The 27,912-nt window shown below is 41.9% G+C and overlaps 1 protein-coding gene across 2 annotated transcripts in view; it reads left to right on the forward strand.

The window, feature by feature from the left end:
- Positions 1–27,639, forward strand: part of LOC135494585 (neuroligin-4, X-linked-like) — a 116,378-nt gene extending 88,739 nt beyond the window's left edge. The window contains exons 2-8 of one of the 2 annotated variants that reach the window (XM_064782687.1): positions 12,131–12,286; positions 15,999–16,184; positions 16,440–17,105; positions 17,606–17,738; positions 18,075–18,190; positions 19,217–19,249; positions 22,385–27,639. In XM_064782687.1, the coding sequence (XP_064638757.1) occupies positions 12,131–12,286; positions 15,999–16,184; positions 16,440–17,105; positions 17,606–17,738; positions 18,075–18,190; positions 19,217–19,249; positions 22,385–23,193 (2,099 nt within the window). In that variant the 3' untranslated portion in view covers positions 23,194–27,639. The remainder of the gene's footprint in view (positions 1–12,130; positions 12,287–15,998; positions 16,185–16,439; positions 17,106–17,605; positions 17,739–18,074; positions 18,191–19,216; positions 19,250–22,384) is intronic. The other variant, XM_064782688.1, reaches the window with a different exon arrangement.
- Positions 27,640–27,912: the final 273 nt, after the last annotated feature.

The raw sequence follows: 27,912 nt of genomic DNA on the forward strand, positions 1-27,912 counted from the left end.
CTTATACTCCAGCACGCCTGACTTATAGGACCCACCTTATACTCCAGCACGCCTGGTTTATAGGACCCACCTTATACTCCAGCACGCCTGGCTTATAGGACCCACCTTATACTCCAGCACGCCTGGCTTATAGGACCCACCTTATACTCCAGCACGCCTGACTTATAGGACCCACCTTATACTCCAGCACGCCTGGCTTATAGGACCCACCTTATACTCCAGCACGCCTGACTTATAGGACCCACCTTATTCTCCAGCACGCCTGACTTGCAGGACCCACTAAGCTCGGAAAATTTCAAACCAGATGTGTATGTTCGCCCACCTCGAGTGTGCGCTTTTCCGACATCAAGTTACAATTTCCTCAGGATGCTGTTTGTTATAATGAGTTGGTACCTTTCATACTATATATTTACTACTTATATTGCATTTACAGCAAGTCAATAACACTCTTTTGTGTTGCCCTGTGGTCTAAATATCTTATAACCATATTTTAACCCGAGGCACGTTCCATTGATATGCTGACATTTAAAATTTCCCAATTTATATGGAGTGAAGTATGATTGCTTACTTTTATCAATTCAGCAATGGAGACTACACTCAGCATGAGGTCATATATATACGTGTTGTAAATTTATTCGTCGATTTCCAATAAACTACGACTGGCGTTAAATGGAGGCTGTAGGCAGGAATCAGTTTGGCTAGACTATGCTGCAATGTACTGCGGCAGTTATGCAGATGACACTGAATGAAGTACGAGTACATTCCCATGTACATTAGAAAACGCAAAAAACTCTGCTCCGATTCTAGCCTCACCACCAACACTTTTTCTGCCTAAAGACAAAATCTGCTTGCTGGCGCAGCCCCCGGGGAACCGCCTCAAGTAATGACAGCCTAATCTACTTTCGATGCAGTTCTAATTGAATTATATAATTACGTCTTCCAATTTGGGAGATGACAGCGTCATTTCAGCATTAAATAGTCCCTCACTTGACATTAGAGATGAAGCAAAACCGAAGCTGTCTTACCACGATGTCAATACGTTTGATTCAGGGATTGAAAGACTAGTGCCGTGGTCACACTGGGGTTTTAACACGAATTGAATTCGAATTAAAACGTTGATACGTATTGGGGCGTCACACTCAATTCGGTTCATACCGATCTCAATCCGCTTTAACCAACACGGTTCTTAAACCGAATTGAATGCGAATCAGCTAATCCGAATCAACGAAACCGTATTGAGATTTCAAGTGTGACGCGCTTGATACGAATTAAGGTTTTCGATCGCACTGCGCATGCGCCCGGCGCATGGAAAGTGACCTTTGACCGCGGGAACTAGTGCTCCGAACTAGTTAACTGATGTATTTAAATGATCTCATTAACTCAAATCGTTTTTCGTTATGCCATAGAATAGGGAAAAATCAACTCCCTTGCACGTGACTTGCATTTCCATTTCCTGGCAAGGTATGTTGCCGCCGGTTCGTTGGTCAAAGGTACACTGGTCAGCAACATCGTCGCGGCGGGGTTTTCCCCGGTTTTGGCCTCGTTTTCGAGGGCGAGGCCGGGATTCTCCGCATTTAGCGACGGTGGTGTTGACTCGCTGAGGACACTCCTCTTTGACCCGAACTTTGGCAATAGGCATGGCCGGGAGATGGAAATGGTCAAGCACCTTACGCGATTTTAACTTGTTAATAATGACTGTGTGAAACTGTGATATTATATACTTATATGTTTTGTACTTGAAATTTTATTCCCCCATATGGGAGGTTAATAAATAATAATAATAATAATAATAATAATAATAATAGATGGCGCGTCGTTAGTATGCATTGAGTGTGGCGCGTTTTAAACCGATTTGAATGCGTATTCGGGCCAGTGTGACGCGACCGTTCTGAAACTGGATTAACCAATTCGTATTCCGGAGAGCGCTCTACGGAATTCGGTTTCAATTCGCATCCAGTGTGAACACACCATTAGAGATTCTTTTGATTTTTAAGCTGGTGCTTCAATTTACCAGCTTAGAGATTGCAAACTGCCTCATATTGGATAACAGCTATCTGGGTGACGCACAAATTGCTGACTACCAATATTACACGTCAGTCTTTTTTCACTTTAACCTATCTCACCAAAGGGGTCCTATTTTCCAAGACTTAACTGTATTAGACCGCATATCAAAATGTGAGGTCAGCATCCTGTATGCACTTGTTAAAGTTGGCTTAAATGATCGGTAGGAAGGATCGATATACTGTATTGGATTTTCGCCAATATCCTTTGATCCGATCGGGTATTTGTGAAACATGCAAGCCGTGCTATAAGCAGTGGGCACAAAGGCGAATCGATCACAATCAGAGTTGGCCGCAGTGTTTAGGAAATAAGATTTTTTGCCAAGGGCATGACGGAAAAGGTCAAAGGTAGACTGGAAAAAGTAAACGTCACTTGAGTGTTGCAGTGATACGCTGTTGTTGTTTCTCCTTCCCATTCTCAACGCCCGACCCTGTGAAATCGGCAACAACCTGTCCAAAGGTAGCCCTCCTCGCTAGTCAAGGCTACAAACTATCCTGTCACATATTGAAGTCTCTAAACTGGGTCAGTGTAACTGCCTCATTGTGGTGAGGATATTCCTGGACTCCTATGGAGCCATTTATAGGTTTTCAAACTGATCTTGTATCGATGACAGTAATATTTGAACGGAGCAAGTTGCCCGTTGCGAGAGAAATCATAGTATACATCCCGAGGCTACCGACTGCTGGTTAGAAATGTCACACGTTATCCTCAGATCTGCCCTACAGTCGTCTTCCTAGCAGCAATGAGCTGTCCGGAATGAAGGCTGACTTTTTATGATATTTCTTATGATATCACATTCAACGAACCCATCAGTTAGTACCATTTTCCCTACGGCTATGGGGAAACTCGTCAACTTCTCAAAATACACCGCCAGAAGTCACATTTCGTATCAAACATGTTTATGGTTTCATTAAGACGCCTTACACCGCGGGCGCGCCAGTTAGGGAGGAATAACACTTTTATTTTTAAATAAACTTGGAGGAGACACTACGAGAAGGCTGTTGTAATGTTTTTGACTTCGTGACATTTTCGCTCCGTTCCACAGTGGGAGGGTTCCTTATTTGCAGCCAGCAAGATGCGACAAGTCATGAACTTTTTTTCACATGAGTGCGATCTAGAATAAACTCTAAGCCTTTGTAATTATTCTTAGTACAATATAGCAGAAACCTTGAAAGAGAGGTTACATTGGAACAGGGTATCTGCCAGACACAAAGTCTCACTTTCGTCTTTATTCTCGACGAAGTGGTTTCAAATCAAATGCCAAATGTCAAACAGAAAATACAAAGCCAGCACTTTGTTTTCAGCTCTCTCTCTGATGCAAAGGTACTGATGAAAACTAATTTGTCACGTTGGCAACCAGGATTAAGAACCATCCGTTTTTCTTGGCAAAAGTTATGTTTAACAATCCAAAGGCAAGGCCGTAATTGCCTTTGCATGCAAGTTTGCCACTATTGAGGAATACTGGCACATAATTAACACGACCTAACGACAGGACAAGTTCATTAGAGAATGAATTGTTATTTGTCTTGGTGGTTTAAAATTAGATAATGCGAATATTCCGATTTAAGCGTGTTTTCAGGCTCCGACGAGACAAATGTATGCGTGGTAGCCGAGGAACCGTGGCATGGTAAGGCAAGCTGAAAGATAGAAACGTGCAATAATCACACCTGATTAGCCGCAATTTTGTCAGGAGCAGGCTCGTCAGAGCATTTGAAAACAAACGGAATGGTCGCATTCAAAAATGAAGTAAGTGATCGTGGTACCAACCAAAAAGGCAGATGCCCTCGAGGAAGATGTGCGAAACCAGGCTATGTCAGGCAAGCCATGAATCAAAACCGCGCGATGATGACACCTTATCAGCAACAACTTACGACAGGAACAAACTCTTTTGCGAGAATTCGGTTGCATCTTCCATTGATCATGATGGCATTCAGAAATGAAAGTGATGTTCTTTCAAACACCCGGAAGGACAACTGTCTTAAGACACCCACGAAGTCGTTGCTTCGTTAGGAAAACCTTTCATGGTGAGGAGGCATATTTCCATAATTGACGGATGAGACATCTAAATGCCTCTCCAGGGACGAGAACACCGTTTTGTTTCTGGTTAACTGGTGCTGCTTGCTTTTCCTCGTGCCCTAGGGTTGGTGGCTGGTGGCGGCTTGGGTACAGACGAGTGTTACATTATTGGTGACTTGCTCTCGGATGGCGTGAACAATTCTTCGATTTGTTTTTCTAGTGTTTCAATTATTGGCTGTAAGTTTTCTAATGGTATAATCTGGTGTTACTGAAAGTTGCGCTCGCAAATTATCTTGCCTTCTTTAGCGTTTTCCATCATGATATTTCTTCTGAGATATTTAGAAAAGTCTTAAGGTATAACACGAGGTCGTATTTAGGTCAAATTAGCTTCAGGATCACCATGCCATAATCTCGAGTATATTTTAGTGCCATACAGCTTGGAGGTACGTAAGTCTCCAGCCTATTCAATCAGCAGTGAGCCAGTAAATGTTTCCCAGCTCTTTTATATCCTTTTCAAATGTACGGCGCCAGGTCTATTTTCCCGTCAGCTACCCATTTAGTGCTTTATACTAGACCCGTGTAAAATGACCACCAGACTTCAGTGAAATCGACATTAGCTGAGGTGCATCTCTGATCCAATTGATGCCACTTGAGACGTCCCTTCAACCATTATTCTCCCTTCAATCTCCCCTGGCCAATTAGTCCTTCAGAGGATGCTCGCTGTTATGAATAGAAACTGGTAGAGATGCTCTCCTTTGTAGTGTTAAGATATTTTGTATACCAGATCCTCACAATAGAGTCTACTTTCTTCCCAGATCAACTCATGTTTCCGCCTGTCTTTGTTTGTGTGATGGGTGTTTATTCTTGTTTGACATTTAGCCCATGTGTGTCTCCTATAACACTACAGTAACATGTGTAAATAAAACCAAAGAAAGGGTACAAAATGTAGTAGCTGGTGTATTCTTTGTAAGCTTTTTCTGGCCAATCGTCCCGATCGACGTACATGAAACCAGTCTCTCGATTCTGGTATTGAAAAAATGAACAATTGATTTCATCAACTTTGAGGGCACTTCAATTAGATGGGTACATCTCTCTTCATGTATCAGCTAAATTGACAATATTTCAAAAACCAATCCCATCCCCTTTTCGGAAATATCAGCTGTTCAGATCCGCAATCTGCACCCCCGTGCATTTCACTTGAAATGCACATCATCACATGAATGCAGCGTCGCCACACCTGACGTGTATGGCGAACGCCGGCATAGCCCAGCCTAATTTAGCTAGCTAGTAAAGCAATTTTCAAATTGACTATTTGCTAAGGTCAATTTAGCAACATGAAAGGCACGGCAAAGTCATGGAGATTTCTTATTTTCAGAGTCGGTCGGTTCCCTAATCGAATTGTGTCGATGGTTTGGTTCTGATGGAATAGCAGCGGAATGGCCAATTTAATGGCCGACTCGTTATGTGTCGATAGAAGTGAAGAGAGGTTTAAAGGATCAAGAGAAGATTGAGAAGGATTTGATGATTAGCCTCCGTTTGCCTTTCCCATTTGGAAATAGATCGGCGGGTGGTTTTGTTTAATCGTTAGATTTAGCTAACCGACTCACATGTTGTTCGAGTGATTAGAGTACTTTCCTGAAAGGACATGGTGGTATTCATTGAGACTGCCAGAATGTGGTAACGTTAACCCAGAGGCAGTACGTTTATCAAATCATCTGGTTTGCGTCAACATCCTTCATCTTAAAAACGTTAAATGAGCTCAAATTGGTTGAAAGAGCTGTTACACTAACGAAGACCTGGAATGAATATAGTCCTCACAGTCAAGTAAACGAAATACATGTTAATTTATTGCTTGCCTTCACGTACTTAGATAATGGCGTCATTTCTGTTTTTCATGGGAGGCGAATCCTGATCTCCGTTCCCTTGAGCACATGGTTACTTTTTCTCCCGATCATCCCTGGACCCACCTTTGAACAACCAGACCCTGCACTTAGCACAAGCTCTGCCCGAACAACTTTTTACGATGTCTATAGTCATTGTCATTCCTTAGGTTAGCTTTGGATAGAATGATAGTATAGACTTCCGATGTTGGATTCGTTTTTCCTCGTGCATTTTCAAACACCATCGCAATAACTGATCAGACCTAAACTGACACTAGCTTTCATTGTTGCCAGTTTCTTGCGTGTTGTCTCGGTTGCCAGTTTCTTGCGTGTTGTCTCGGTTGCGTCGTCTCCCGCCCTCGATGCTATAGTACTAGTTTTAGTAGATGAAGTGTGTTTGAGAGTCATGGGAAATGAGGCTATCTACACCCTGGCAGTTATTGACATCTCAACATGTTGTCTGGCAGACACTTTTCGCTACAAATGGCGTCCAAGCAGATGACTTGTAAGCGGTAAATGATGCTATCAGGGCCCTGTAAAGAGGGCGACACCTGCTTTTAACGTACTTTGTCATTTAGAGAAGATGACACCAGCCTACTTTTAAGTTAATTGGGCACAATTAGCCACAATGAAAGAAGGAATGGGCGTTACCTGACAGATCAAACATTGTACAGTATATTGCAGTATGATGCCTCCGACGCTCTGCTCTGCATGATGTTACGTAGGCGGATCATTAAGCAAAATGTCACTCAGCTGTGGTGATTTCCCGGCCAAAAACCTCATCAGCCCGTGATCAAAACGCCTTCTCGGAATGTATCGGCTGTTTTTTTACATTAATCCTGAAGGTGTCTTAGCCTTTTAGAAAAAATAACTGAACTGACTGTAAGGTTATGTCACCTTAATTAAGCAGGGCACACACGCCTTCAGCCTCGTCTGATTTAAGATGAGGCGTTGGGCTTGTTATATGACAAGGTAGATTGGTTGGGCATTGGCGTCAATCTTCATGAAGATTTAACCTTGCCTATGGCTTGGCTGACGTTTGTGAGGTAAATGTATTAAAGTGCGTTAACAAGTTATCAATATCTAGTTAGCATACGACATTTCCGATAAGTCCTAATCAGAATCCAATTTGTGTTGACTTGAGCCTATTCAAGGTTGATGACATTCGGGAACATTTTCTGACAGGATATCCGAATTTCACCTCTGCATGAAGCTCCATAGTTGCTGCGATTGCTCCAATTATTGTCAACTTTAGTTTGCTGCAGTTAGCTGTTGATCATCTGACCTATAGCTTGTCCAAACCAATATGCGACCATGAACGTATGATTCTTGCCAAATGAACATCTACTGGAAAACCACTGTCTCCAATACCATTGCTCTCCACGCTTGCCATATACCAGACTTTGCTTTTCTTAATACTGGGGCTGCAATTCAGGGGCGGTGCCGTCTCTGGCTACCCGCTATCGCGTAGAGCTTACCGTACCTTATCCTACCCATGTATGACCCTGCACCAAATAGGCGACAACTGAACATCCGGGGTGTCCAATACATCAGATCTACATCCTCCATACCGGCTGTTCGACTACGCTTCCCTTGCTACCGTGTAATCTATAATCTCGACACTGTCAATAGGACTGTGGTCCCTTGCTGATTGATCTCCGCCGATCGATTCTGAAGTATTTGATCAGCTTCGGTGATAGTAGCCAGCATCTCCGATATCTGACCGTACGTTACCGAGGACAATGCTAGGAAAACAATGCGAAGAGGATTAGGTTTGTTACTGCTGTCTCATGTGCCTTGGACTGCACTTGAGGTTTTAGGAATACCCCGGCCCATGCCACATCGACTGTCGTCGGTGAACAAGGCAGGTGAATATTCTAACCTTGCTCAGAAGGAAAACGAACTATCAAGAAATACAACAGATTTGTTACATTTCTCGAGCGTGAGTCCTTGCTTCCAGTGACCGTTATTTTAGACTGTTGACTTTGCGGTACCCGACACCCGCCAAAGTCACATTCCTGCAATCATCACGCCCAGCTGACCAGCTCTTTCCTTCATTTAGTTTCAGAATATCCTATATCAGCCTCCAATACGCTTTGCTGAGTCTCCCTCACGGTCAGTTGGGCACGTGACAGTCGAATGTGTAAAGGGATAAATTGTATTGTCACAACTGATCATCGGCTGCTCTCATATTGGATAAGTGTCGGCCGAGATGGCTCGCTGTCTCCTTTATAATGTGTTTGTACCGTGTTTGTGGCTGTACTTTTAGGTTTTTGGCTGCACTCTAAAGGATATCGCTTTGCCAGACGTTTCCAGCAAACTGTAGGCTGTAGGTGAAAATCAGATCAGATGCAGCGGGCTGTTTCCCCGATATGAACTTGTTTCTCAATCAGCGATCATGGTGAGCCAAATATAGTCTCCAGGTCTTCTTATTGGGCTCGGTCTTCCAAGCCGGTTTCAAGTTTTCGACTTAGGTTCGTCTGTTTGAAAGGTTTTCATGTAGCTGTCGCCAACACAGCGGACTAATCCTTTGCAACTCGCAGGTGTCTGTATCAACTGAGTAAGCTGGTACCGCTACTTGAACAGTTCCGAGCTTGTTGAACTCGGGGGCTGAATTGATTTTTTCAAGATACCTTATGACGGTTGCGCTAACTCTATAAACATAAAAAACTTTGGTAATCTGACACTGACTACATTGCCAAGCAGATAATTCCTACGGAATCTTGATTCTACCGATATCCTAGAGTGAATGGTGATGTTTTTCTGGCTTGAATGACAAGGTGACATTGATAGGGTTTCTTAAGGTCAATGGATGATGACTTCGATGAAAAACAGCTGATAGCCAACTCACCGTGAAGGTTAAAGAATCTGGTTGGCGTCAGTTTACGACACTTAGGGAACTGATAGGATTTCAACCTCGTAGAGTATAAAAACAAAGATTGCCCTGAAGCCGATTAAGAAAGTGATGGGATGATGCCGTATGCCCGGGGGCTGATTGGATAACACGGCAACAGAGACGTCATCGTGAAGTCTCAAGAAACTGGTCTGCCTAGAGTAAAAAGAACATCGTTATTGCCTGCTTAGTAAACTAGCGATCGATGCCACAACGAAATAAGCAGAGGTTGAAAAGCTGTCTAACGTCAGTCTTAGACACAACGGTAAAACAGATACGGCTTCGAAAGCCTAATAAAAAAAGAAAGGCCAATTAGAAAGTGATCGAGTGATACTGTGTGTTAAGAGGTTGACCTAATAACCAAGGCGATTAAAAATTCGCCGCGAAGACTGAAAAACTGGCTGATATCCCCAAGATATCCATTGGAATTGATATGATCACAGATTCTGAATGAGAAAAAGGGAGAAGAACAGACTGATGGAATCATGGTGCTTGCCAATTAGCTGTTGAGCCGATCAATAGCAAAGTCTCCACTGGTAAGGTTGAGGATGCTCGGAATCCTAGTTTGAGAAGATGCACCGGGAACTAACACGATTTCACCAGCGTTTAGTAAAGGATTTGTCCGTTTAAGATACAGAAGCCTGTCTGAAGCTGGTAAAGCCGCGAATCTGACACAGACAGGGTTGGGAGGGGTGTGGTCAGTCGTGAGTACATCTGGCCACTACTACTCAACCACATGGGCTATTCTGCTGATCCCTTCTAGACAACCAGCAGCTCTTACTAAAATAACGACTGCATGTTCATCATCTCTTAATCGCATTACGCCTGCAAGCTCAAGTTGTAATCGTTGATTCCCATCTCATGGCACTGAATGATCGGGTATGCGAAGAGAAGAAATATGACCGATCACAATTCAAATACTTGGTTCTAAACACATCAAGCTTTAACGTCAATGAAATGTAACTTGGTCAACGTCAGCCCCGAGTTTTGATATCAGAAGCCGATATCATATGTCAAAAATCGGCCACAAGTAGATGTTATCTCGGCTTTGCCTCGCTTGGTCAAATCGTTGCGATAGGGTTTCTTATGATATTTGACAGTTCAATCAGGAGCTGGCGTGGGGCTCATGTTCGTTTGGCAAAGCCTGACGCTCTTTTTCACTGTTTTTGGCCGAAACAAATGACTACTGGTTGCATCATTCTGTATCTATTTGCTCGGTGGCATGATGGTTTTTATTCCTGAATTATTGTCTCTGCCTTCATTCAAGCAGTCCTCTTGTTCATGTTCATGTATTTGTACGGTACAGTGGGCTTCCAACTGGCCTCATGGCTTAGTTGGTTAAAGCGCCTGTCTAGTAAGTTCGAATCTCGTTGAGGCCTTCTTTTAGTTTTTTAACTTATCGTCGTGATTTTTCCTCTTAGATACCAGTGACTATCGTCAATACATTTTTCGTTCCACTCAAAAACATCATCTCATCCATTAACCTAAGCTTTTCAGTCGCATTGTTTACCAACCCTTACGTTGTAAAGCTTCACCGAAGTCGAATCTTATTTAAACTTCATACCAAAAGTTAAATCTTAAACGTGCTGTCAATGGTTCTAGCCGCTCAGAACATGCAGGGTCAGGAGGGAATTCGATTCCTCCTCAGCCATAGGCTATCCTTGCTATATGTAGCCTTCAATTAATGCTGGTTTGCATCGGATTTCTGTTGGAAGATTTATCTTTCAACCGAATCAGTATTAATCATGCTCAACCGACTGGAGTAATCAGCTTGGTTTGGGATCCCCGCTGGCATTTTGGCTCCGAGGCGTCCTATCTTAACAGTATTTGTCTCCATTGCCAGGACACAGGGAGATATGTTAATGAATCGGGTGGTCCAGTTCACTCTAATTTAGCTTGCAGGTTCACAGGGAATCCCTCTATCTAAGGTTATTATATTTTCTTCGGCTTTGCAAACTTGGTTTAGACCACTCGCCATAAACCTGGTTCAACGACTTGTGGAGGAGGTCGTTGATATGATGGGAAAAATGAACTGCTCAAACTGACACGAAATTACGGAGTTTTGGGCGTAATTGTTTGCTTGGCAAATGACTGAAAGTATCTCACATTACTTTACATCCAATGAGCGCATCCGATGACAAAACAATCAACTTCAGCCGAGAAATCGTGCCCGGCCAGCTTCTTAACCCTAACGACTCGAACACGATCTGCAGTAGTTCGCAGTCATTTGCTCTGATTAAATCTACGTTGGTCACAGACATTGCCAAGTCGTACCCGATATTAACGCCAATACCTGCTACAGGCAATTGTCTATTGCGCTCCTGCAGCTAATGAAAGCGTTCTTGTAGTGACCACCGTAACTGTTATGATGTTTGCGCCTGGTGGGCAATGACCTGAGGTTGGCCCAAATCTTATATTACAGATCAGACATGATAGATACCGGTACTCGTAGGGTCTCGGGCAGTTCGTTGATGTAGGCTCTGGTTGAATTTCGAATTCCCTGATTTTGGTCTGTCCCGCTGGCATAAACGTATGATTGATCATGGCGCTTATAATAAATCGTTAACGAAATTGCACGAGATCAATTCCTTATTTTCGCTAATGGCAGACGACAGTCTATAACGAGCAATCATAGATACAACCATTAGGTTCAGAATCGGAATGTCTGAGAGGACTGATCATGGATTTCGGGCGCCGCATGATACTGAGGCAGAAGAGTCCATGTCCGGGCTGGGGCGGAGTGGCCCAATCAGTAGTCTATTGCTTTGGATAGCGACAGATGAGACGATAGGAAAATGTTATCAGCCTACTGTTATTATGATAATGGTCTGGATAGACAAGTGATACATTGATGATCTCTGGTTCCAACTCCTCGACAAGATAGGAAATGTGTTAACATTCACTAAACGACAATCGGCATCATAAAGACTTGTATAAGTCCAGAGTTCCATCTTTACTGTAGCATACTCCACCCGCTACTAAATGAAAAAAAGATATAGACAAAATATGAAGCAAAGAAGAGGTTGCTTAACTTTGACACGAATTCTTCACTTTATTTACGCCTCTTTACAGCCTCCCCGCCATGCTGAAGACGTTGTATTATTCTCACTTGACAAACTATGATGATTTCAAGTCGGGATAAAGGCACTGAGTCGCTGGCCTATTCCGAATATAACTCTTCATTCGGATCGAAGACATGGGGCTCGGGTAACGTCGAAAGCTCTGCAGCCGCAAAGTTCACTTCAAACTATTTTTCACTGTTTTTCCTTTTGTACTTCAGGTGAAAACAACACCAATGCTGACCCATTTCCGATCTTGATGTTTATCCATGGTGAGTCCTATGCCATGGGGACTGGCAACGCCTACGATGGGAGCATCCTGGCAAGCTTTGGAGAAGTCATTGTCATCACACTCAACTACCGCTTAGGTGCCTTGGGTAAGCATACTGATTTCTCTTCATTCTTATCAACTATATCATGAAACTCCTTTTGTCAAAATGGGCATCAGGCGGTTTAAGCTAGTTATATTAGCTGAGTATCAAAATCTATGATAATGCTAGTTCGTGGCCTTTTGAAATACATATCTGGATTCAGTGTTCGATGTTACCAATTATATGTATTTGGTACATACTTGACGATACTATTGATTAACAGATGACGCTTGATGTATGATTGGTGGTAGTAAGGACACATTGTATGTTCTTATGAGCAGACGACCAAACAGACAACAGTCGGACACTGACAGTATCCCACCTTAAGTCTCCCATGTGTTCTAAGCCCTTTAAATTTCCATTTTCTTTACGCCCATTCAATTTTAGTCACGATTACCTACCACAACCCTTACCAATGGCCATAACTAAATGTTGTAAATCAGAGACCAGCGATATTTAGATCCATCTCCCGCGATCTCCTTCAGAATTCAGCGAACACCTGACAAGTTATTTTCCCACAAATCATGAAAAACGCGGTTTTCTTAATCGCAACCACAACATCAGTGCAGGCACACGTTCCCACTTTCCAAAAAGAAGAGATTTGTTGCCTATTCTTCTGGCATCCCGCGAGAAATTCTAAGCAAATCTGAAATGCAAATTCTATTGGGCAATAAATTACGACAACCGTAAATCAGCCTGTTGCGATTACGGCAATCGGAAACGGGCCGCCCGAAGCAACTCGAAAGCTAAAGGGGGTTTTTCCTTAACTTTCCTCTTGTCGTCATTCTATTACTTCTAATCACTTTCACTTGTGATGTTGCTGTGATAAAATAATGAGATCTTTGCAGTTGTTGCATGAGCTGCATAAATCTTTTTCCCATTTTTTAAGTTGTCACCTCATTACTAGATATAACAAGGATATACACTACAGGGCCGCTGGCGTCGCAGGTACATTTATTCAGTGCGGCTTGATTTTGCCGCCTCTGCTAGTAGGCCACTGACCTTTAACTTTGCAGCAACTTATTAATGACCCATGCCAAGTACCACAGAGAACATTTCCTTCTTATTGCATTTACTCAACATGCTAAATGCACAATTCTCCTTTTGCTGAGCTAACAGACCCACTGATTGATGAGTTCTTCACAAAATCTGAGGTTTCTTTACAAATCTCAGAACTTCCTTCGCAACTGAGACATCGTCGTACTCGCTTCTGTTTGTTTTTAAGATTGGAGATAGAATTGCCGGCACAGTAAATATGCGGGACGTGAGGTGGATGCATTCAAAGGCGATGTGATGGCGATTTGAAAGATTTGTTTTTGTTTTAATGTAAAAGCTTAAATCGAATCTTCTCCGAGCGGAGACGGAATGCTGCAAGACTCGTCCATTACGATCACATCCAGCGACAAAACACATCAACCATATGGACACATATCCTTATTGGCGTGGTATAATATCAACCCCGCCCTCGCGTGACGTTCTGATCAAGACCAAGCTGCATCAAATACTAGTTGTTGGCCCAGGTTGTATCCTGTAACAAAGATCGATGCCAGCAGTCTATTCTGTTCCAATCAGTCAGTTCTGCCATCTCGTATCAATATGAACTAGATACTAATCTTACCTAGTTGCTACATCTGCATTCGAGGTTCATATAAGCCATTTTAATTAAAATGAAACTTCAAAGTTGAGTATTTAATTTTAATGTGTCACTTTCAGCTAGCTGTACTCTGATTAAAGCGAAAGTTGTCACCACCAACGTCCGTAAATCTGACTCGACATCGCCAGTTCTAATACCAGAGAACTCCGTTTGGTTGTTCAGATTGTGGCTGTTACTTCAATAGTATACCCCTGTAAGCTCTTTGTCTCATACCGCCTTCTAGTAAAGTCTTTAGAGGATTGCAGTGTGGTATTTCATGTATGATGGATTGATGCTACTATTATCTGTTAAACACAGTGGTATTTAGTCTAAGAGAATTCTTTTCTACTCTTTGTAGTCTACATCAAAACCAACCTATCCAAAACACGCCTACAAATCAAAACCACTATTCGTTCGGACCAGAACAAGTGCCATTTATATAATGTTCCATCATGCCAGAGACATTCTAAGCCATGTCAAATCCGATACTCCAGATATTAATGTCTCCTGCCCTTCCTAAAAACAATATCCCACCTAATTATGGCGAACATTTTTCGTCTGAGCGAAAACATTTTGTCAATATCTGCTTTATCATGGGGCATGAAGCCAGTTATTAAGAACTGCATCGCTAGTTGTTTTGCAATTAATCATTTAGCTGGTGTCATATGACCTTCCCATGAGGCTGTTTGCAATCACGACTGACTCCAGAAAAACAGACAGCAGTTCTGGAGGATTATTGAACAACAACAAGCGTTTGGCCGTAGGCAATGGAATACCTAACGAAAGTTCTCAATGTTAGCGGTTTAGTTACGTCGGTAACCTAACTGCTCAAAGGCATGTGTCCATGGCGAAATCTTGGTCAGTAATGAAAATGAAAAAGAGATGGATCACGACGGCCAGTTAGTCTCCAATTGGAGTCTGACTACCTAATAAAAAACCTCCGTCCGTAGTAGTTGTTCAATAAGATTCCGTTGAGAGCGCCAGGTAGGATTTGTTTGACTACATCACGACAGGGCCCTATCACAGAAGATGGGAGACAAATCGTTCCCAATATACACGTATTCCTCTTCTCCAGTGTTCAGTCACAAACCAGATGATTGCTCATCAAATTATTAAACTTGTTTCCTCAGAGTCCAAAATTGAATGCGGCTACTAAGCACAACGGAAACCTGTTCCTAATCAGTTCAATCGCATGTTTATAACAGGCCATTTCGGTCACCATCCGCAGCTATCTAGAAACATAACATCCCCATTCGCATTTTCTTTCCCATAAATCACGCGTGCCTTCGGAATATTTTCCTTTGGGATTGACCAGCAATCACAGTTGGACATGTTGGACACAAAAATGGTCAAGAAATATCTCGGATTACTGGCGACCAGTCTGGCTTGTTTACACAGAGGGGACCATGTGCGGTCAGTGAACGGCAACGAGCTTTTCCTTCTTCATCCATTGTTTTTGTTCATCATTCTTCGTTCTATTCAATTCGTATCAATGTGCAGAATATTTCTGTGACTATCCATCGACCAGCCTGCTGCACACTTCCCCGCACTGACCATTAAATGCGTTTCTGCCTCCGTGCCCAGGATGTCACGGGAGCTGCCCTCACACGACCCATCTCGTCCCAGCTTCATGTTCCGCTGCCTACAAGTGCCAGTCAAGGAGAAATCAAGATCTCCTTCAGGCATAAAATCAGTCTCAAACCATCTTCCTCGAAATTGGATACAAAGTCATCCGTCGTACGATCGCCTACAAGAGCTTATTAATCGCTGCCTTCTTAAAGAATTCGTCTCATTTCTCTAGAATCGTCTTAGAAAAATTGTACAAGTTGGTTGAAAATGAAAGTATCGGACCAATGTATCAGTTGGTCAATAGCTTAACGATTCCATCTACGAAGACTGTGTCAGCCACCTGGGCTTAAACGCCTGAACCAATACAAAACTACGAAATGTCATAGGATTATTGGTAGATACTCTTCGCAGACGATATCACGGTAACTAATCGTACGTAGATTTTCGGTATTACACGTGGCTCAATCGCCATTCTCATTTTCTCTCAAGTCATGCCAACTTCCTTTACCATTTCAGGCTTTATGACCACGGGAGACCAACACGCCCCTGGAAATTATGCCATCTTTGACATTGTGGCTGCCTTGCAGTGGACAAAGGAGAATATTGCAGCATTCGGGGGTGACCCCGAGCAGGTCACGGTCATGGGGCAAGGTTATGGAGGCGCCCTGGTTAATCTACTCATGGTATCGCCAGTTACGAAAGGTGAGGGCAATCACTTGCATTGAGCCTGAGCTGGTCACAGTCAGCAGCCAGGGTTTGAGGATCTCTAGTCAATGTATCATCGTCGACGAAAGGTAATCATTCAATGTCCTTCCCTATAGCGAAATCCAGTGTTTGCAGCCGTCGCATCCCCGTAACAATACCGACCAGAGTTATGTGTGAATGCTTAGCGTTGTTGGGAAAACAATGATTATCACTTGCTGACTTGATAATATGACTATGTTACTTTCGTTGTAGATGGTACGCTTCTGAAGCGAGGTATCGTCATGAGCGGATCGGCGCTGTCCCCTTGGGCAATCAGTGACCACCCTAGATACTACGCCAAAAAGCTTGCGCAGGCCGTGAACTGCTCAGAGTTCTTCGACAACAGTAAAGCGCTGCTTGGGTGTCTCCGGGAGCTCTCAGCTAGCGACCTGATGGAAGCTGAAGTCAGGGCACCGAAATATTTCGAACCATTCGGTCCAGTGATACACAAAAGTTCAATTCTGCCACAGCCAGTGAAGCAGTTAATGGAAAGGGCCGCGATGGACGCGGAGCGGAGTGAACTACTTATTGGGGTGATGAAAAACGAGGGATTTTGCTTCTTTGAAGAAGAAGAGATACAAAATGGAATAACCCCATCAAAACGTGACAAAATCATCCGGACGTTAGTTAAAAATATTTACGAGTTTCACAAACAGAAAGTATACGATATCATTTCTCACCATTACATGGATTATGAGAGGGAGCCTGACAATGAGACGCTACTTAATAACATGATGGATATGTTAGGGGATGTGTTGTTTGCCGCGCCTGCCATTGACTTGGCTCGGCGGCATAGCGCCATTGGGCGAACATTCTTCTACTCCTTCACGTACCCTTCGCGGCTGGATAGCTTTCCACGATGGGCCGGTGGCGTGCATGGTAAGGACGAACATCGAAAAGATGATTTGATCAACTATTGTCCTCATTTATCTATCTTATCTATCAATTTATCTTGGGCCCAGTCGTCCATTGACTCAATATGTTTGGTTGCTGAACTTCTGAACTAATATGCCTGATACTACCGATCACCCAAAGTTTTCAGCCAACAATCGTCTTGCAGTAGTATTTCGAGTGGAATATAGATCTAAAGAGTCTTTTACGCCTATAGTACCAGAATATTTATGTTGTCGCCTAAGCTTCTATTGGTCACTGAGTATAATGGAAAGAGAACTTGTATGGAAAAGGAGGTGATATTGGAAAATGCAGCGCATCACTGAATCAAAATAAACCTTCCCAAATGAGTGGCCAACCAGAGCGTCGACTCAAAGTAATTAACATGGCCATCCTGGTTGCGCAATTATTTAAGGTGCAAGCTTTCTGTTTTTCTTTTTCACTTGTAACCCAGTTATCTAAAATTATATTTTCTTCCCTATGAACAGGTGAAGATCTGATGTACGTGTTCGGTGCCCCGCTGGCTGATGGGATTACGCCGTTTCCGTCCACCTATACTAGGTCAGAGCGCATGCTCAGTGAAGCAGTCATGAGATATTGGACGAATTTTATGAAAACCGGGTAGGTTTTTTTGACAGATTACTTTGCCATTGGTGATATATCTTTTATTCTAAAAGGTAATCCACTCGCAAAGTCTGTGATGCGCTATAAAGACGCTTGGAATATGTTATGTCTAAAGTCCTCTGTGCTAATGCGTAAGAAGTATGTTAAATGAATGAGATATTGGCCGATATCGATTCATAGGAATGATACATGTACCAGAGTGATACATATAAATGCGGAATGAACCAATCTCCAAAATGGCATCCTCGTATATTTTCGAAGATCTAACCTACATCACTTTTTTACTAATCGCAAATCTTTCCAGCATTGAAGAAACCTCTCTCTTTTTTTCAGCAATCCAAATTTGCCGGAGTCCCAGACATCATTACAAGGGGGGCGTGTCAAAAACCGTTTCATCGGCCTTGAATGGCCAGTATTTATGCCGCCGGAGCAAAAATATCTGCACATAGGTAACCACCAGCATCTTGATAGAGGTAGAATGCAACTAGTGAGGAAACAACCTGACTTGCAAAACTGAGTCTTGAGGATGAAATTGTTTCATCTTGAGTTTACGATGACCGGAGATTATAAAAACAAATTGGAATTGTCGATACAGTTTATTAACCCACTCCTAAGTGGACTGGCGTTCTTTTGAGTCGTTCTCTTTTTATCTTCGCCTATATGACTCTCATCCGCAATGCGCGCGTCCTGTCTTACTTTCGTTACGTTTTTGTCTCTAATCTTTCGTAACTTGTCTCTGTCTTGCCAAGTCACTCTTTGTTCACTGTAACTCATTCTTGTGTCTTCTTTAGTTGCCTATGTTTCATCACAAGAACAAGTCGATCAGGCTATTCAATATTGGGAGGGGGTGGGTCGTGATATGAAGGGAATCAACAGTGGGCAGTCCTTCATGCAACAGAACGTGGAATTGACCAGCTGTCCCCTTGCTATGAAACTAAGACCAATGCACGAAAATCTCCGCCCCCCCCCGCACCCAAACCTTCTCAATGCTCTTCGACTCACCGGACTAGTATATGAATAATGGTCTTCTTCAGTAATGTATTTTAACTATCGAATTCCTAAACCAATCAGAAGACTTCCTCTTCTGGTCATACATACATGACACAATAAAACAAGTTATGATTGAAACCACAACCAACCCTGGCGTCAAAAGACGTCATCAGAATATACAGAATGAACTCAATATTTGGTAACAAATTTTTTCCGCTCATTGACTCGAACAAGTAAAGACCCTTTATCCGATACTCGGCATGAGCATTATACGGAAATCTTTCTGAAATGCTCCATCCACAACCATCTGGCCAACAGCAGTTTCTTTGTGGCAGTGGGTCATCAGAATGCAACGAAATTGGCTACATTTGTTTAGATGATGGCAGCATTGTATTGTGTGCGTCGCTTTTTCTCATCACTGCAGCGTCGTGTTTTTTTGTTAGACAGCAGGTACGCGAATGATAATGCAACTCTTTCCTCGACAGGCTATTTAAAGAAAGGAACATTAAAAGAGAAATGTGAGTGTTCTGGTATATTCTGATCCCTACCAAACCACCTGCTCTTAGCAACCCCTTTCACAATCCCTCCTAGGCTACATACACTAACTAGACTATTCCAGTCAGCTCGTAGATTTTTTTCTGTGTTTTTATGCTTCATAACTTTTCGCTATAGTTAATTTACTCCTGACTGGCCTTGTTGGGGGTTATCAACACAAATGATAGTATATAGAACGGAACGAATTCCTCCATACCTTAACTGTTGGGATCAGCGGATATCCAAGGCAACCATAATATAGCCAGACAGATGAGTTCTCATGTAAACAGAATAACATATGGAATTGTTATGAAATAGATATCGAAACGAGGATTGTTTATTTCATAATTGGGAGTTCTGGGTCAAATCACGAATCTCTCCATACGTCGTCTAGACTTGTACAAGATGAACGAAGCACGCTTTCTGAATTCTTGTCTTCTTTTTTACATCTGATCTGACGCCCTAACGCATTTTCTCCTGTAGCTCGTGTATCGACTATGACGCTTCTCTGCACCTTCATTGACATAAAACTTGCATTTTATACACACTTTCTATTCGCTCTTTGCAAACTACAGCTTTGACCCAGGAATCTTGACCTCAAATCCAAGTTCGATGTCACATTGGTAGAGATGATGTCGTTGAATGATTGTCATCGCTGATTTGGTTGATGCTTCTCTTTCTGGCAGGTTACCAGTGGAACCCCGGTAACACAACCACTCATGGCACCGAGGTTGAATGAAAAATTTCAAAGCCAAAATTGTTGGGGTGGATGATGTTTCTTCATTTTGAGCAAAAAAAACAAGTGAAAGAAATATTTGGACTTAGAAGTGGGGAATATAATGTGTAACGAATATGATGGGGAGACAATCCTAGCTTATCTTCCAACGTTCTTTTTAATCAATTTTGCTTCTTTTTTTATTTATCTTTAGTACTTGTTTTTTCTGATTCTATAGTTAGGATTTCTTATTTGAGTTGCGTTATCTATTCTCTGAACGACCTATTTACACGATGATTATTAAGGAATTTGTCATTGGAAAGTATTGATACACACCAAACGTTGAAAGCATATCGTATAGTTAATGGGTCGCCCTTGCCGTAACGCAGTCCACGGGTAATTCGTCGACAGGTTCGCCGTTTGGCAGTAAAGTAGCGTAAGATAGTTTTAAAGTACTATAGTCACGCATAGATGAGTTTGTTCACATTTTAGCATGTTTAAGGCATAATTATCACATTAGCTGCTGAAAATGCTTTTTTTAACGGCAAGCTATAGGATAGGGCCTAATCTGGCAAATTCCTATTCAAAGTCCCACTTATTTCCCTTCTAAGGCTCTTTTGTGATTATGTAGAAGCTGGTGAAGACCAGACAGGATGTTATCATGTGGTCCATGAACTTCATCAAAGAACTTTTGTATCAGTCAGTGATCAAATGGTGATGGACTCACGCAGATTACTCGAGATATTTCGAACAACTATTTTGCTGTCCAATTTCACTTCAATTCATCAGCAAGACTGTTCTCATAGCGCCCCTTTGAAAATACAGCATTTTCAGCATTCACAATTCAGTATGCATTTTATTGTATTTGTAAGATTATGAATGAGTTCGCTGCGTCTTTACATTCTTTTCATGTGCGATATGTCTGGTTCTAGCAACTCTTACTTTCGTTGTTCGGGGGTTCAGCCTAAATGCGATGCCCATAAGTCTCAGGCTGAAAACCACAGAGCATACTCTATTCAAAAGTATGCCAACTTCCTGATGTCATTTCATGAATGCCCACGGCTCTGTATGATTGGTACATATCGACCAAATCATCTCCCCACATCCCGATATAATCCTTTAACTGACCCGGATGCGCTGAACCCTACCGACAACAAATTTTACCTCCTTTCTTCAATTTCTTCATGTCTGTTTGAGGCTATTGAGGGGCAAGACACGGGCCAACAAAAGAGAGCGAGGGATTATGAAAACATTAATACTTTCAATGTAGCTGTCTCCTCGATAGCCTCACTGTCACATATGTCTATCTGCGCATGCGCTTGCGTCCGCGCACGGCGATTTTGAACGATTGCATTTTACTTTTAAATGTCCATGGGGCGTATCCCTTAAACATTTATAATTTAACATATTTATTACTCTGAACTAAGTGTAATGAAATGGATCTTTGACTTGTTATGTGTGATTTATTAACTCAACCTAGTTGTGAGCTGCCTATCTTCCATACGTGACTTTGACCACAACCTTGAATGTATGTTAAGTGTTTTTCTCTAAAAAATTAAAAATACTAGTTTAAGTGTTACGGATTGGATGGATCAATGTGCAATCTTCAGTGTATAGAATGATTAATGCTTAAGTGTCGCATAAAGGATTAAAAATAAGCTCTCAATTATTACAATTAGAATAATCGAAATAAGACTCAAATGATAAGGACAGTATAATATAATATATAATAATAATTTAATATATAATAATAATTAATAATTTTTTTTTTTATTTTTTTTTTTTTTATTTTTTTTTTTCCAGTAACAAGGATTGGTCAGGTGACAATAGTGACATTTTTAAAACAATCTAGACAGAAATGTTTAAAGTGAGTGTCAGAGATAAGAAATCAAACGATTGTCTGGATATCAAATAAAGATATTGAGTCTTGTCAAAGCAGTGAACATCTTATTCGGAGTATCGAAATTTACAATTACGATAAAAATCCACGAAGTTCTCGCTCTTATAATCATCTAACCACCGCAAAATCACGGCCATGGTTACCATAGATTCTTTGCTATAAATCCTGAGTTAATGACTGCACTTTGAACTTTGAACTTTGACCTCTCACCTGCACGACTGCTTCTTATCGGCTGCTTATGTGTACATGTAGATGTCTCTTCTTCACAAAATAAGACAACAAACAAACAAAAACAAAACACGTTCATAAATAGTTTGGCCTCAGCAGCAAAAGAGAAAAAATCTAACCGAAAAACAAAACTGGGACACTCTCCATAGGGTAAGTTTCTTGGTAGATGCAATCGGCACTGCGGCTTGGCATTGCGGGCTAGCGAACTGCGCTGCTGGAGAAAGGCTGGCTATTTATGACGATGCTTTAGCTTTTTCTAACATTTCTATTTTAAAGCAGGGATGAGGCCCGACATCCGTAGCCGTTACCGTGGCAACAAAGTGGCGCTGTGGCTGGAGCTGATTCCTAAGGTACACAAGGAGGAAGAGGGTACACCAAAAAGACATCATTACTTAAACAACTACTACAATAAGTCAAGTTTCGAAAAAAATACGAAAAATGTGGATATACCAATGTATTTAGTGCCTCCGCCAACGAATCCCCCAACAGAGGCACCAATTACGTATCAAGTTGTCGTAAAACCTAGGACAACGACACCAGAGCCTAATTTCGACGACTTGCGGTTAAATCAGGCAACAGAGGGATCGGCGGTCATGCTGGACAAATACAGACCGACCGACCCACCAACGAACGGGCGGCCCGTTTTGAATGCTGATTCAAGTATGGCGCTAAGTATAACAATAGCTGTGGGCTGCTCGTTACTGTTCCTCAATATATTAGTATTTGCAATAGTTTATTATCAGCGCGATAAGCTGAAGACGAAGAAGAAGGAGGATAAAGCAAGACATAAACAAGACAATGAGAAGAATCAGGCAAGGTCGCCTAACAATCATGAAATAGCAGACCACCGCAAGATGAATCACGTGGACTCTAACATGACACATCACCACCTAGTCGGTAATCAGACTGCGCACCACATTCCTCCGCCCCCACGGACTACATCTGCAATGGGGTCGCATCACCGTTCCCCTGTGAATAGGTCCCCATATGACACCCCACCTCACAGAAACTCCCCATATTCAACGATGACGCGGACTTATTCTGACAATTCGGATGACGGCAAGAACCCTGTGACTGTTGTATAGCGCCATCTTCAGGTAGACTACTTCATTAGTGTGTGTATATCATTTCCGGTTTTGATTTTCGGCTTGGGCCGATAGGTGGTGTCGGTTTCCTGTCGGTTGAGCTTGAACTATTCATTCTGAAGTATTTTAGAACACGGAGTTCCCTGCTGTTGTACCGTTTCAACACAAACTCGTGGTATTGTGGGTTGTTAGGTTTTTTCTTCCTTGGTCGCTTTGGACAACCATGCGTTATAAAAGCTTCACACGTTTCAACTTCTAGATAATGGGGGATGAAAATGTTTCATTTATATCCGATAAACAAATCCAAGTCTTTCACCATGTTTGAACATGGATAGGATAATAAATCAGCTGTACAATGATAGATGCTGTTGTTCCCTTGCCTGTACTACTAATCTACTTCCTCCAAATCAATTAGTTATGTCATAGGCATTTAAATTTAACGGGTATAGACAAATAGAGCCTTGTAACCGCTATTTCAAAATTTGGTGGATCATGCGCACAACTGGTATTGGGACAAAAATGGGGCGTCACCAGACACATGTGTTAATATTAAAGTAAAGGTCTTGTCAACGCCAGCATTAGCCAGTTAATGCTATGTTCGAGCACTACTTTTTTTCATACATTTATCATATTGGTCAGAAAACTATTCAAGATTGTCCCGAACCGCCATAATGATATGCGCTGAAACCTGTATCTTTAATGTGGATGTTCAAATGCACCTTTTTACATACACCTCCTTGAGTCATATATATTTCAAGAATTTCCATGCTACCAGTGAGTGTCGGAGGGAGCAAAAATCTAAATATTAGACAATCCGGACCTAAATTACTTCGGACAATGTTACGAATCATCATATATCGCGGCCGGGAATGTCGAATTTAGTCGACTCCATTTATTGTAATCCGTTCATGTGAAGAAAAGTGTCATTGAAGGCAATGTATGTCACTGACAATTAAGTCCGTCGCTTAGGGCCGAATTCGTAAAGGCCGTTTAAGGGTTAGACGCGTGTAACTTCTCTCTAATCAGTTTCAGGGCCTATTCATATTCTGTGAAGATTTACATGAAGGACCTGAATCTGTCTATTCAGATGTTAAACGCTGTTTTAAGCTAAGCGCCCTTTATGAATTTGTCCCTTAGGGCCGAATTCGTAAAGGGCGTTTAAGGGTTAGACGCGTGTAACTTCTCTCTAATCAGTTTCAGGGCCTATTCATATTCTGTGAAGATTTACATGAAGGACCTGAATCTGTCTATTCAGATGTTAAACGCTGTTTTAAGCTAAGCGCCCTTTATGAATTTGTCCCTTAGGGCCGAATTCGTAAAGGGCGTTTAAGGGTTAGACGCGTGTAACTTCTCTCTAATCAGTTTCAGGGCCTATTCATATTCTGTGAAGATTTACATGAAGGACCTGAATCTGTCTAAGCGCTGTTTTAAGCTAAACGCCCTTTATGAATTTGTCCCTGGATGTAAACTAATCACTCTTTTGTTGGAGTCCGCACTATCATTGGCTAATCAATTGCTGATAGCGTTTGAAAAGTCAGCGGTACCAAGATGCATTGCGGACCAGCGAGCTGACGTAAATGTGAGATTTACTCTCTGACCATCGGCGAACTAAATCTGCAAAATCCATTCCACCATCACTGCAATATTCTATTCGTGATTTCAAGATTGAAAGTCCGCTCACTCTCTGATGTACAACAAGGTCGTATATCAGTAGCAGTAATGTTTATGATGACTATTATGCGACTGCGACTGCTGTCCCGATATCAACTCTGCTGGTTGTCTAAAGCGATCTAACCCTGGTTAAAATGGTCTATCATTAATTTCGGGTAACGGATTGGTGACGTCATAGCTTGGTTTAGTCGCGCCTCCTATCAATCAGTCTAATATCGAATGTAAACAGGTTTTTAGATGGTGTATCCGGAAGATTTTGTACCGAAATGTAATGGAGCTAGTCGATAATCTAATTCAATTTTTATGAATTCGTGCCGTAAAAAATAATATCGACGGCGCATTATGAGTCGTTTTTGTCAAGCCACGTCTTATAGTCATAAATTAAAGTGTCACTTAGCATTGTTATGTATGTAACCACATATCTTTTGTTCGGTACATTTGTACGGGTGATACAAATAATTTACGATTTTTACATAGGATTAATCGAGTTTTCTTTGAATGAATTTCACCAATGTTAAGCACCAGTGTCACGGAGGATATGTGCCAAACTGGAACACAGGTCTCCATATCGATAAGTTTTAAAAATATAGGCCCCCTATACATCAAAAAGGGCGTGATCGTGTACCGATGACATCATCCGAAGCATGAGCTTGAACTTAACCGACAGTCACTTGACTTGGAGCAGCTTACTCCAGCAACAATTGTTAGTTACCGCCTAAACTCCCCTGCAGTATCCTCGCTAATTCCACCTAAAGCTGACACTAGGGAAGAGCGTTGTTACAATATTGCATTGCATTGTATTGGTGCTGCCTCTTGTTTTGGTCTTAGCATTTGTGAATCTAAGAAATGAGGTTTTCTGAGACTCGCTGGTGTCCTCTTATTTTGATGCATCATACTCGTAATAATGGAGTCTTTTCTTCCATCCATGGTCTCAAGTTGGTAACAATATTTGGCTTTCTGGGTCCAAGGTCATAACTGTTAGAATTCGGTGGTGATATTACAACAAGTAAGGCTGGACAAAGATGTCGGATGGACTGCCATCAGTCACTGGGTTGCATTACCGGGAATGTACAGCTTCTACGTATCTATACACATATGTATTGCTATCAATCTACTTTACAAACCGAACTAGAGACGCCACAAGTATTTCGTCACAGACGTCATTGCTTTCTTGTCTTCAGTTTACAAAACAGTCATGCTTGAACAACATCAGGAGGTTTTGATTTATACTGTCAAGTGTCAATGGTGATTCACGTAATAGTAAACAGCTTGGATGTTGTTCCGCTTTGTTCCTCTTCATTGGACCACAATGGAATCAGACCATATGAGCATGGTAACAAGGGCTCGAGGTTGATCCCTCAACCCTGTCATGGCAGAATGATCCGATCACATTGAGATCCGCCAGAGCAGAACAAAGCCATATACAATGCTTAGCCTTTCACGTACTTCAACAAAGATATCGCTGTTCATAAACTGGGGGCACTTGAAACTGTGGTGAAGTGTTAAGGTTTACGCGTCGTCGTTTCTGTGCTCCATTGTTTTGCTTTTGAACGTCACACCAGACATTCGTGATGCTGTACATATGCTTAAGACTTGATCGTAACTCCAGAATCGTAGGGCGATGTGACAAAGCGCTTTGATATCTTTGTTTCATGATTAGGTAAAAATCAGGGCCATACATCTGGTGTGTTCATTTTGATATAAATGAAGGGAATATAGTGTATCATGTAGAGGTGTATTATGTATCATGTGGAAAGAATAAAACAAGATTGAAGATAGAAAGGGGTCGGGAGAAATCAAAGACATGTTGCAATGTTCATCATCGTGTTAATTCGCTTGGGAATGCACGTTCTTTCAGATGGGGTCAAGACCCACCGGTTCTTCCTAGCTGTGACGAAAGTGTTCATTTGTCATTCATGCTTTCACCATTCTGATACATTTCTTTCTTATGGTGAACCAACCAGATACGATGACCTTGGCCTAGTATGTTCATTATAAGTCTGAAAGCGTGTATATAAGTAATAATCCACGCGCAAACATGTACTGTGTATTTATGTAACAATGCATGTAACGAGTGACAGTGTAATGAGTAACGGTGACAAAAATCCGGCACTCTTTCATAATTTGATATTTCGTTGATCATGTTAATGATTGGTTTTAAAAATGCTTGATCAGGCCTATAACCGGATTTGTTGATATTTTTCTAATATATAGCTAAAGAGGTAGCGAAATCCAGATGAGTTTCAGGTCGTAATCATTACTTCTTATATGGGTAGCTATCGTACGAGTACGTGTTGTGCAACATTTGCAAGCAAAACGAGATCATTGTGCTTACGGCCTGTTGTCTAAGTTTGCAGTTTGGGTTTGTAATTCGACTCAATGTCTCTGTTTTAGACAGGGTTTACGGGAACATGTATATTAAAGGCATTTAGTGTGCGTGTTTTGGTAAAATGACAAATGTCTCTCTGCCAACAATTCATAGACTAAAGGAGCTAGTTGTCTTCCAGACTGGTGTCGCCACTTAAGTTACTCGTCAGTGCAGTTCCTGGCAGTTACTATACGCGTCAATTAAAACACTTTCGATTCTCGTTACTAAATGAAATCTTACCAAGTTTACCTAGCTAAGTCACCGAAGATATCGTTTAGCGACGTTCGTTGGGTAACTTAATAATGGGTGAAAACCTATGTCCGAGGAGATATTTTAGTTAGCGACAACAAGTTGTCCTCAAAGAATACAAGACGACGCCAAAATCAGGTTAATAACGACTGCCAACCCGGTGTGACAGCGGATATAGTCCCCCTGGAGTCATAGTCCGGTAGCATTGTATTTGATCCATTAAGCAGCATGATCTATTGTACCGCTAACCCTAACCAAAACATTTAGCAATGCGGGCTATTGTTACACGGACTATCAGCCCTAGGACTACTATCCCTTGCACACCGGGTTGCATATTTTGGGAGCTTAAAAACCTTTTTGTCTAAGGTTGTACGATATGCTTCTTGTGTCAGTGTAGGGTTTAATTTGTGTTATCATTTTTGGTGAGTTTT

The sequence above is a fragment of the Lineus longissimus genome, chromosome 10, assembly GCF_910592395.1.
Source record: "Lineus longissimus chromosome 10, tnLinLong1.2, whole genome shotgun sequence".
NCBI lineage: Eukaryota > Metazoa > Nemertea > Pilidiophora > Heteronemertea > Lineidae > Lineus > Lineus longissimus.